Here is a 12,169-nt window from a genome sequence, read left to right on the forward strand (position 1 = left end):
ATTTAAAATCCTTGCCTTCTTCTTGTCCGCATATATGGTGTATCCAGTGACCCGGACTCCGTTAGAGGTACCAGCAGCATCTATGGTGACCGGCAGCCAGCTGATGAGAGCGATCCCGGGAGAGGGGCCGGGCTCCAGCTGTACGTCCAGTGGAGCGTCAGGGGGACCTGCAGCGATTAAACGCATTACACCCCAGGGAACAGCAAACATGGTATCAACATTCATGTTTCTGTACTAAAAGCAGGACAAAACAGAGGAGCGATTCTTTTAACAGTAGGTACACAACACTAGTAAGCAGCAAGCTGGGAATCTAAATGCACAAGACGGATCCAGATACCTGAATTCCCAGAGTGTGGGCATGGAACTTAAGCAAATTTGACAGATTGTTTAGAGAAATGTAACTCAAACCGCTGATCACAGTTCAAGAGCTGGCAGAACACAAGAGGAATCTGGCACCAAACACAAACTGACTTCAACAACAAAACAGCAGCAAAGACAAAGCTATGAGATAATAAAAGTCTGCTTTTGAAAAACCATTTTCTCAGACTCTTACATTAAACAGCTGATATCTTGAAGCATGTGAAACAGGCTTTGTTAAAATCATATTAATCTTATGGAATAAAACAATCAGTCTCAGTTTGATCAAAAGTCTGTCTTAAGGTGAAAAGGCCTTTTCAGGGAGCTTAAACTGTGTGAAAGCAACATCTATTCTCAGATTCTTAACATTAAAACTTCAAATTTAAACTGTATGGTTTGGTTGGATGCAGAGGTCTCACTATTCCTTCTTGTTCTCAGTCATCTTGACCGACAGTATAAAATTAAAAAAAAAAAAATAATAGGCCATGTACTATTTTTACCCATCAAATTATAATCATATTATCCACTATTAAGCCGCATTTTTATGGGGTTTAGTTAATATTCACCTAGTTGAACCGTGAATCCAGACCCCATCACACATAAAGCAGATAAACGAATCTAACTTTTTCTCCATAGTGATAAAAACCACTGACTGAGGCCCCAATAACTTATAATAAATGAAATTAAACGACTCCACTTAAATTACCAGCACTTCACCTGTTGCGTTCTGAACGCACAGCCTGACAAATTCCTTGTGATCGCATCTACAGAGAAATCTGCGCTAGTTCATTGGTCAGTTGGATCTGTCTGATCCAAAGTGATCAATTGAGCTCTGCGAGTTTTTTTACCCTGTGCAGTCCGGACGTGCGCTTTTATGATGATCTTTTTGTGTGGTTTCTCTTCCCCGAAACGTACAGATGTTACGCATGCTGAGCTCCTCCAGAACGCCGCTCTCCTTCTGGGCGCGGGTGGGTAACGTGAACAAAGAAGGCTCCTTTTATTGAAACTGCAGGATGAGTTAAGTTTAATTCTTTGCAGCGGCGGAGCCCCGTCCGCACAGGTTGTGCAGCTGCAACGCACTGCGCATGTTACGGTCTAATTAACTTCTGCACCTTTATTTCCTCAAGATAAACTGCCGACTCCTCTGATTAGACTATAAATGGATTAGCACAACATTGCATTCTCTTTATTTTTTTCTGCTCTGTATGCACTGGAGACTGGAATTAAACGCTCCATTTCAACCAAAGGTTTGCAATGCACTTCCCAACCAGACGCTCCAAAGCGTCCGGTCCATAACTCTTCAACACGCTGTCAGCTCCCGGTTAGAAAGACACATTTAATTCAGTGTTCATGAGATGATATTCAGAAAGGATTTTTTTATTGATTGATTTCAGTTGCCTCTGCGATGAACTCTTTGTAAAGTCTATAATGTCTGCGCATCTGCACCAGTCAAGGGTGTTAATTGTAACCTATGAAATGACAGACGGGCTCATATTTTTCAGTCGTTTAAAGAAACAACAGGTCAAATTATTTCACTCTTTTTTTCCTTTTTACACATTTCCTGATTTCAGACACTGAAAAAAGTTAAATAGGAGAAAATTTTATGAATTATAATTTGTCAGCTATTGTGGACATAATTTAAAGAAATGAAAGAGCTTGAAGAAAAGCGTTAAAGTAAGTCTGTGTGGTATTTATCATATATCTCCTTTGAATTCAGCAGAATATCAATATTGCAAAATAAATGAGTAAATGTTGCTCTAAGTAACTGGCAATTGCTGCCTAAAAATATCAGTTATGTGAGCTGAATGTGTGGTGGCTATAAAATGAGTCGTTTTTTAGTGATGCATACAACTGCACATGCAAACAGAAGCAGTAATCTTGTCTAAAAATCGACAGCAACTGAATCTTTAACTTCTGAGTGAGTTCTTTCAGCTCTGTCATGAACGCTCCCCACCTACAGATGATACATAAATTATTGGATGTACACCAAATGAATGTGTCACCACTGATGTGTCGAAATCTGAATTACGTAATTACTTCACAGTGGGATTATTGTTTAAAAAAAAAGCAGTATAAATTCTTAATCTGGATCAAATGTTTGAGCTAGACGATAAATACAGAGGCTTCCATGTGCCAAGCGTTGCATTATTTTGACTCGAATGCTGAATGGGGGGAGGAAACAAATTTAAACAGTGTCATGCATTTGGTCCTGACCTGCCATCAGCGTGCTGAAGCTGATGGTGGCGCTCCTGTGTTCCCGCCGCTCCGCAGGGAGCTCCCACGGCGTTCGGTGCGGCCGCGCCTCCACTTTGACCGTGTACTGCAGGCTGGGCGAGAGGTTATTGAGGCACAGCGAGTAGCAGCCAGCCTTCACCAGCTCACACTCCTCATCGTTCAAGGACACAATGTGCACATAGTTACTGTTGCTGGGCAGCCAGGTCAGGTTGGCGGACGTGGCGGTAACTCTGTCCACGTGCAGCTGCGTGGGCGCCACGCAGACGTCCCGGCCGACCAACATGCTGCAGCGGAGTTGGTCCGACAGGCCCTTCTCCGTCAGGCTCTGGACCGAAACCCGGTAGGCTTTGAGGTTGACGTCGAGCCGCTCCAGCACCGCTTTGGTCTGAGCGCCGAAGGGCACGTTCAGCCGCAGCTCCTGGTCGACGTACACGTTGTAGCTCCACACGTTGCCCCACCCGGCCGGCACCAACGGGGGGTCCCAACCGATGATGATGCTCTTGGCAAGCTGCTTGATGAGGGTAAGTTTCCGTGGGTAAGGCACGACGTCCACTCCCACCTCCTCCAAATCCAGGTCCAGGCCGTTGGTGAGGGGGGCCGGAACGGAAGAGGCCGACACCGAATCCGAGAGGGCGGAGGCGGCTGACGCCTCCGTCCTTTCTGAGGCGCCGACACCCAGGTGAAGGTGGTGCTGGTGGCTGGCACTGTGCAGGCTGCTGTCTAGCAGGGAGTTGTGCGACACGTCCCCGGTCTCTGGGTGCTGCGCGCTCATTACATCATCGTCTGACACACGTTCCACAAAGTTGGAGGGGACCAGCCCTCTCCGTCCGTCCATCAGCTCACCTGGACAACGGCAACGATTAAATATTAAACATCAGGTAAAATCAGGAACATTAAAGGGGCAGGTAAGTATTTCCCAGGCACATGCTTCCATTTTAAAACACGGTCAAGTAACTGTGTTACCCTCAGTTGTTATTAAAAATGCCATTGATATCAATTATGACTTAAAAGAAATTAGATTTTGCAATTTAACCCCTTGACATTAGGCTTCTGTTTCTTTAAAAACTACTGATCTTTCTGAAACTTCACCTTTAGGAAGTCATTACAGCATTGCTCCTCTATGAATCCTCTAACAATGTTTCTACCAGCATTGCACAGAGAAGTAGCTTGTACAATGAGTTCAGTAGATGCACAGTTCTTCTAGTGTTTGCTAATTGCTACTGGCTAGTCTGAAGGAGTTGAAGGTGGTGTCGCAGGGAAGGGGTACTCTTTGAGGTGGAAACACTGAGGCTTGGAAGTTTCACATTAGAATGAAATTATTACCAGTAGCATGACTTTGAAACGGTTGAGCAACCAACATATTGGCCAGCCCTGTTAAGAAGCTATAACAGACAGAGTTACCTTCATAGAAACCATCATCATCCATGTCGCCGTAAACGTAGATGTATTCCCCAGCGGTCAAAGGCAGCTCCACCTCAGGATTATCATTCGGCCCATCATAAGGATTATAACTGTTACAGATAAAAACATCTTAATCTTCAACATTTATCTCAACAAGCTGTTGATGCAGTAAAATAAATTGTGTTTAATTATTACTTACCTGTATCTGGCAATAAAAACCTGAAGCTTTGCTGCTCCCCTGCTGGCTGTGTACGGTGCCGGGGCCACATCGATGTCCAACTCCTCAACTTCACTGGCTGTGTCCACCTGAGGGAAACAAATAATGCTTAAAATGGGTAAAAGTAAAGGGAATCAGTAATTGACACCTTCAAGGTGGGCAGGCTCAGCAGGAAGAGCTTTAATTTTAAATTAGTCACTAACCAACAGGATATCTGACGTCTTATTTTAAATAGTGGCAGCAATAAAAGATGCTGTATTTGTAGTTTTGTGGAAGATAATCACCCACAACTACTACTGTATAACCTTCATAATCCACAGTGCCGAGTGGATTATCTCACTAAATATAAGCTTTGGGGGCTGACGGGTGACTAGATAAACAGACCACCAACATGTAGGAACTCACTCTGTAGAGCCTAAGCAGCAATCCCCAAATATCTATTGGATGTGTGTGAGCAGACGTAGGACTTGCATAATCAGCTGCATCCGTGCTTGCATCAGATGACAGGCGGGTTCTGGCCGGAACCTTTGTATTTGCACGTTTCTGGAACATCAGTAAATCTGATGCACAAGCGACTTCTGCAAATAACAACGATGGGCGACAAAGCTGCTATTCTTGGCCCACTGGGGGTTAATTTTTGCTTCAAAATATTATCTGATGGGATGCTGAGGAAGACTATTGCAGTGTGTACTTTGTGCTAAAGTAGTATTTTTCCAAAAACGTTCCATGAATGATCAGGAGTTCCTTAAGTGCTTGAAAGCTGAATGAGTATGACAGAACTCTGCACTAATCTGACGGCTGAATACCTACAGGTTAAAAACAATACATTTCTTTATTGTTGGGCTCATATGACTATCTATACAATACCTTAGCAATAATAAAGGTTTTTAAATTGAAATGTCAAAATATGGTTTGATTAAAATGCAATTAATTGCAGATTAATTAATTACCAACCCTTCAACGAGTCCCACCACTAGTTTAAATTTAATTTCACAATTTTTAATTCAAAAGATTATTAATGAAATATAACTGAGATGGAACATGTACAGGACAACATATTTTAACACATTTTTGATAAATATATTTACTTTTCAAATGAAGTACAAATGACAGATATTTTAAAGTTGATGAGCTGCAGCCTGAAAAATCATAAATATGTATATATATTGCACTTTTTTAGCCATACTTAAAGTGCTTTCACACTTGAGGGCAAACTGGGAATAACTGCCTTGCTCAAATGTACATCAATAAGTGGCAGAGGAAAGAGCTGACGTCAAACTCAACTTTCTAATAGGAAAGCCCTGGTGACTTACAACCATTTATTCCAGGTTGAATAAAAAAAAAAATCCTTGCAGCTTACTGGTATAATATTAGACACATTTAATGGTCTGAACCAGATTTACTTCATGCAGTTTCCGTTAATAAATTATCTCTTTTGCTTCACTGTGAATCTACCAGAAGTTACAACATCAAAATTGAAAAGAAAGTGCTGGGTACCTCATGCGTCGGGCTCAATTTGTGCGGACTGAGGTGGGTGTCAGATTTGGGGGTGAGGTGCGTGGTTTCCGACTTGGAGGAAGATCCCGACTTGCTGACGCTGATGGTGGGCAGCTCTCGGTGCTTGGTTACGGGCGAGCGCTCCACCCTGGAGAGTCCTGCTGCGTGTGGCGTGGACCCCCTGCGCAAAGCGGCGGCCACATCTAGCAGGAGAGAGAGGAAGAGGATAAAACATGTCCTTGCACGTTAACCTGGTTGTCTGTGACCTGCCAGGTGGGTGAGATCACTGGACGGCATGCAGGCAGCTCAAGGTTGAACATGGCTGATTAAAACGGTGCAGGGGGGGGGGAAGAAAAATAAAATCCGGTCTCCATCTGTCTGAGGTTGGAGGTCATGCCACCTTGTGTCGCCGTGTATCACACCAGCCGTGTTAAGGGGCTTAACAGGTTCTAGGCTCCATAGACGTTTAAAATGCCGAGCGGCGACTCTCGCCGACATGTGATGATGGGAAACAAGAGCAGGCCCGGTAAACGATGACGGTGCGGGTGAGATGACGGATCGGAACGTGCCGTGCTTTAAGTGACAGCGTGACGAACAGAGACAAGAGAGCGTACCGAGTGGATCGTTACCCTCCGGGCAGGAGAGAGTGTCACCTCCCTCCAGACTCCAGAAGGCTATTTCACCCAGAGACACCATGTCCAGTGTGCCACCAGTGCAGTCTAAAACACATAGAGAGCACAGAGCAGCATAAAGACACCGGCCAACGTGGCGGGATGCAAAGAGACGAAAGGAGTGGCGCAGATAAGCAGTGTTGTTACATTTCAAGGCAGCTGTGGCTGGAAGTAATGTTAGAAATGCACAGAGACACACATAGAGAACGATAAGAGATTATAAGGATACACATTACTGACAGCAGCAGCCATTGCAACAATAGTGGGTGCCTAAAATAGATTTAAGTCAAACAAAAGTTAAAGATGCAAAAATCTTAATTAGTAAACAGAATCTACTTGTTTCTAGTTTATTCTCAGCATGATTGCAGCTGTTCTGTAAAGGAAAATCATCAAGAACACAGCAGACAGGTTAGGGAGAAGATTAAAGCCTCGTAAGGGGCGTTGTTGATTCAATATTGATCCAACCATGGTGGTATACATCACCATCATGATAGCACAGTAGCAGCAACAGTAGCACCACAATTGTGCTCAATATGGAGTATAAAGGTTAAAATATGAAAATTGAAGTGTATTTAAACTTAATTCTCCTTTTCTTGTGGAAACTGAGATAATTCACATCACTGTTGAATCATCAGTGGTAAGCATATTTGACCCACCTCACCAGTTGGTGATATTGCACAGCAAATAGCTGTTTCCCAACCACCAAAGAACTTAAGAAGATGAAGAAGAAGATGAAGACTACTTCACATCAACCTGTTTACATGCAACACAGAGCTGATACAGTAATGAGGTAGTGAGGACGTGCAGCATCTCGGCCTGCAGGTCGGTAAAAAAAAAAAAAAAAAAAGGCCCTAGCTGCTCATCTAGCTCATCAAGCTTGCTGTTATTCAGCGCTGTTCTTCGTTAGCAGAAAGAGTGGGAAATGGAGGAAGAATTAGGCTATACCGTAAACACTCAAACGTCCCCAGAGCTCACGAAAGTGTTCCTCACCATGGCACAAACACACCAAATCAATATCGAGTTGTAAAACATTAATCCAACGCATTGATGAATCAATATTTCTACTCGTCAACCAACACATGGCTATCCGCCTTAATCATAGAAGCAGCCAAGAGGCCCATGGCAGCTCTGGAGAAGCTGTAGAGATGTTCTGAAGGAGAACCTGTTGACGGATTAGTTAGTTGCATCACTCCACAAATCTGTCCTTTAAGAAAGAGTGACATTAAAAAGCAAGACATTGTTGGACAAAAGTTATCAGAAGTCTTGTTTACAGTTTTCCACGAGCCGACAAACGCGTGGGAAAAGGACTAAAGTTCAAAATGCTACATATGACCAAACCTCGTCTTCTACAATAAAATAAAGTGGTGGTAGCTTCATGCTGTAGGATTGCTTTTCTTCAGCAGGAACAGGGAATCTGCTAAGTGTTTTTGGGGAGATGGATACAAGGCGATCCAGTAAACCTATTACTTAAACATCTATCCTTCAACCAGAGATACAATGAAATGATTTAGATCACATAGCAATAAAGCCACTGAGGCGGAAAAATCGTAAAAGTCCACTAATGATTAAAGCAGGAAGAAACAGACAGTAAAGGAAGACGTTTTGCAGCTCACCTCGTTCGGTAGTCAAGCCCATCCCGTTGGTCAGAACTGAGAGGTTGGGATTGTTGAGTAGGGTGGAACTGGCCAGGTCCACTTTGGAGGCCTGCAGCCGGAACTTCTCCAACTCCTGGGACAACAGGCCGAACTGCTCACTCTGACTGCGACATTTCTCCTCCAGCTCTCGTACCTTCGACTGCACGCAACACAGAGACATTTAGGGGACACTACAGTAAAAATAACAAACGGCCACATCCACGTTTCAGCATATTTGGTTACCATTTAGTTGCTAGGTAACAGCAAACTTCAATATATTTTATTATGCAACAGACCCAATGTAATCCATGTATAATAAAATAAAAGGAAAATGGTACATAGCTTGATTCATTTTGTTGTACAAATAAAACTCTAAAACGTGTGGAGTGCACTTATATTCTGCCTAGAATTAATGAGTAAAAAAAATCTATTTGCAATTACAGCAGCAGGTATTTTCGCTACTAGCTTTACACATCTAGAGACTGAATTGTTTGCAAAATAGTTCAGTCAGATTGAGTGGTGAGCATCTTTGAAAACCAGTTTTAAAGTCCTGCTGTTATTGCAGACTGCAAGTTTAAATCTCCACTTTGACTAGGCCATTCAAACATATAAACACGGTGTGTTCTAAAACCATTGCATTACAGCTCTGTCTGTATGTTCAGTTCAGACTCAAATGTTCAGCAGCCAATTTAGCATCAACTTTAACCCAGCTCAAGAAAAAGAAATCCCCACAGTATGATGCTGCCACCACTATTTTTCACGTTAAGTATCTTCCATTTAAGCTGATGATCTCTGCAGCTCTCCCAGAGCTGTTTTATTTAGGAGCATCAGTGTAAAAATATAAAAATAAGTAAGTAGATTTCTTTTTGTTGAAAAATTTTTTATAATTTTCCTTCCCCTTTGCAATTATTCTCTACTTTGTGTTATTATATCAAACACAATTCCAATAAAATACAATTAAGTTTATGGTTTTAACATAGTGACAAAGTCTGAAGTAACTCCAAGGTTGTGAATACTTTAACAAGTCACTGTATATGTCAGCGCAAAACCCTTTTGTATAGTCAAAGCCAACATTTTGGACGTGGCAAATTTCACACAACTAAGCTTGTCGCAATAAGCAATAAATCAGTTAATAGCCAGATAAACTGAAACAAACTCAATCATTTCAAATGGCACGGTTTAGTTCTTCTCATATCTCGCTTTCTACCACAGACTGGATGACAAAAGGCTTTTGCAAAGATTTAGTTTCCATTTTATTTGTTGTTGTGGGGAGTTTTGTTTGTTTATTTTTCATATTTAAAATGTCTTCAAGTTCAAGTTTTAAATGCTCATTAAAACTTAAAGTTTATTGATCTTTAAGAGGATTAACTTGCATTATTATGCCGTTAACATCATATTACTTGAAAATAGTCTCAAAACAACAATATTATTGCTTATCGCAATAATAGAAATTGTTTCTTACTTCTTCCTAAACCTTTTCGAGCATGTTAAGATTATTGTAGTACAAAATTATGTGTCTTTTGCATTCCTTGTTCATGTGTGTGATTTTATACTACTATCACGTTCGAAACAAATAAAATAAATAAACTTCTGGGACGATTTATCCTCCTGCAAAATTTGTTTTGTGACAGGTACACAAAACAAACTCAACAAACCTACAGGAGTTTTGGTAACTAGACAAATAACTTCAAAATAAAATAAAAAAACACTCCTTAAGTCACAAACACACATGACAAACATTTTAAGGATCAATGGGGAAAAAAGAGAGGTGAATAAGAGGAATGGGACGGTAATGATAGAAAATGTAAGGGAATCTTTGAGAGAGCACAAAGCGAGACATGTTGCTTCAGTCTCACACCCACTAAAACAGAGTCACTGAACAGCGATGTTTGCTATAGCTTTGCAAGGAGGGTTTGGGGGGTAGGGAGGTAGAAGGGGTTTCACACAGCTCAGCTCAAGTTTCTATATGCGGCTGATTTCACTTCCGGCTGTGGTGGGAGTTTTCAAGCGGGCTTGGTCTGACAAAAGCTGCAGGCTGAAACTGTCTGAACAACATTTCCTGTTAGCTCTCACCTACACATATCAGTGGTTACCTAAAGCCCGGGCACAAATCATCTTTTAAGCCCCGAGCAAAAATGATGACAAACAACAATCTGTTTTGTTGTCTAAATGTAGCAAAGATGAACAAACACGATAGATGCGGTAAATGTTCTGGGAAGCTCTGTCACAGATCTGTTTCTGACCTCAGGTGATTGGTCTGATTTGAACTAGTTTAGTAACTCGACACTGTTGAACACAAAAGGCGGTAGGACTGTGAGGGGGTTAAACTAAAAGCAGCTGAGGCGTGTTTTCCCAATTCAGTGAGCGACGTGGGAGGTTAGGGTTGGCGGATCATTGGTCTGAGGAGGTCAGGAAGTACCTGCATGCAGTCCAGCGTACTCTGGTTAGCAAGAAAAGGAAGCAAAGGACAAACAGAGGTTTACAAACACAAAACACATGCTTGAGAAAAAAAAAGGGGATTCTGGAAGGAGCAAAATATATTTTAGTCAGGTAGAAAAAGCGGAAGTTTGAGTCCATGTTGTTGAAAGCCAGAATCACTAGAATGTCTCTTGGCCCTCAGCAGCCGACATCTGGCATTCGAATGAACGAGTTCAAGATCGGTATTCTCTCCAAAACACGTTTTTAGCAGACTGGGAACGGCTGCGTTTTGAGTTGGTGACAAAACCTGCGCTCTCTGCAGGGGACAGAGACTTTCTCCTTCAATTGTCTTGGGTTTAAAAAAAAAAAAAAAACGAGAGAGAGAGAAAGTGAGAGGAGCCGAGAAGGAAGGAAGGAAGGAAGCGAGGAACCAATATACTCTACCAGCTCCCTCTGGAACACGAGCTGAGTCAAGTCCTAAAATAAAACACACACTTTCTTTAAGGAACAAACTCAAAGCAAAATGAGCAGCTCTGATGACAAACGTGTTCGTTGCTCAAATTTGAACGATGATGACCTTTTGAGTTTCAGTGAGTCACATCGCGATACAAGGATGCAAGAATTTTTCTTTTTTAAATTCAAAATTAGCAGCCAATCAGAAGGGGTTTCTAACTGCCTAACGGCTGGCTTGAGTTATTTTTATACAAACTGTATTGCAGTGAAGTTCACAGCGAGTAAAAAAGTCACTAAGCGGCAGAGAAGCCATCTGTTCAATTCAAACGCAATGGAGTATTCAAGAGGAGATCTCTTGTAAAACCGTGGGCTCAGCTCTTTTACATCATTTCACTGCCTTTGTTATTATCATTTTTATAAATACCTAACTTCTCATAAGCACCTCAGGGGTTTGCAGTGGCAATAGAAGTGCTGCATGGTGTAAAATAAATGTGCTTATTTGGTTACATACTGTGTGCAGGAATCACAGTGGCGTTAAACAAACTCACCTCCAGCATCTGAACCACTCCTTCATGTTCCCTCTTGGCAAATAACTGAGCCTAATAAGTAAAAAGATATTAAAGTTAGCTGTTAATATGTAAAAGAAAAAAAAAATAATTCGCAGCACAGTAGGCTATGTTGATTATAAGGTTTTTATATGCCCTAAGGTTGCCTCCTGCTGGACAAAACACCACATTTTCTTATAAAACAACATTTATCAAGAGAAACTTTTGTGAAATACCCAGTGTTCATGACGGTGTGTTTCTTACCCGCTGTAACCTTTTGATCTCATCCTGTTTGAACTTAAGGATAGCCAGTGCCTGCTCATGTTCCAATTCCAGCTGCTGCCTTCGCTCGGCGACCTCTCGCATGTGCTTTAAGGGGGAAAAATAACCCACAACAGCAACAACAATAAACAAATCCACTGCAAACATTGAAATCGTCTTGGTTAAGATTCAAACTGAAATCACACGACACTGCAAAAACACAAAATCTTACAGAGTATTTTTGGTCTAGCCTCTAATGCAAATACCTTACTCCACTTGAAATAAGAACGCTAATTTATAAGTAACTTTTTCAGCAAGATATAGGAGTTTATTTTAAGTCAATAATTCCTTAATAACGATTTTAAAAAACTACTAGTTCCTTTGGCAAATTCATTTATAACATTTCTGGATTGTTTCACTTATAAAAAAACATTTTCCTCTTGTTATAAGTGAAATAATTTGGAACTAGTACTTTTTAAA

The 12,169-nt window shown here is 41.6% G+C and overlaps 1 protein-coding gene across 1 annotated transcript in view; it reads right to left on the reverse strand.

The window, feature by feature from the left end:
* The window catches only part of tspoap1 (TSPO associated protein 1), a 63,617-nt gene that overhangs the window by 18,645 nt on the left and 32,803 nt on the right, over nucleotides 1-12,169 (reverse strand). The window contains exons 11-21 of the mRNA XM_032576373.1: nucleotides 11,693-11,797; nucleotides 11,432-11,482; nucleotides 10,875-10,907; nucleotides 7,992-8,172; nucleotides 6,322-6,426; nucleotides 5,708-5,910; nucleotides 4,193-4,299; nucleotides 3,994-4,103; nucleotides 2,572-3,435; nucleotides 338-364; nucleotides 16-167 (exon numbers count right to left, since the gene is read on the reverse strand). Of these exons, the coding sequence (XP_032432264.1) occupies nucleotides 16-167; nucleotides 338-364; nucleotides 2,572-3,435; nucleotides 3,994-4,103; nucleotides 4,193-4,299; nucleotides 5,708-5,910; nucleotides 6,322-6,426; nucleotides 7,992-8,172; nucleotides 10,875-10,907; nucleotides 11,432-11,482; nucleotides 11,693-11,797 (1,938 nt within the window). The remainder of the gene's footprint in view (nucleotides 1-15; nucleotides 168-337; nucleotides 365-2,571; nucleotides 3,436-3,993; nucleotides 4,104-4,192; nucleotides 4,300-5,707; nucleotides 5,911-6,321; nucleotides 6,427-7,991; nucleotides 8,173-10,874; nucleotides 10,908-11,431; nucleotides 11,483-11,692; nucleotides 11,798-12,169) is intronic.

Source organism: Xiphophorus hellerii, chromosome 11 (assembly GCF_003331165.1).
Source record: "Xiphophorus hellerii strain 12219 chromosome 11, Xiphophorus_hellerii-4.1, whole genome shotgun sequence".
In the NCBI taxonomy this organism is placed as follows: Eukaryota; Metazoa; Chordata; class Actinopteri; order Cyprinodontiformes; family Poeciliidae; genus Xiphophorus; species Xiphophorus hellerii.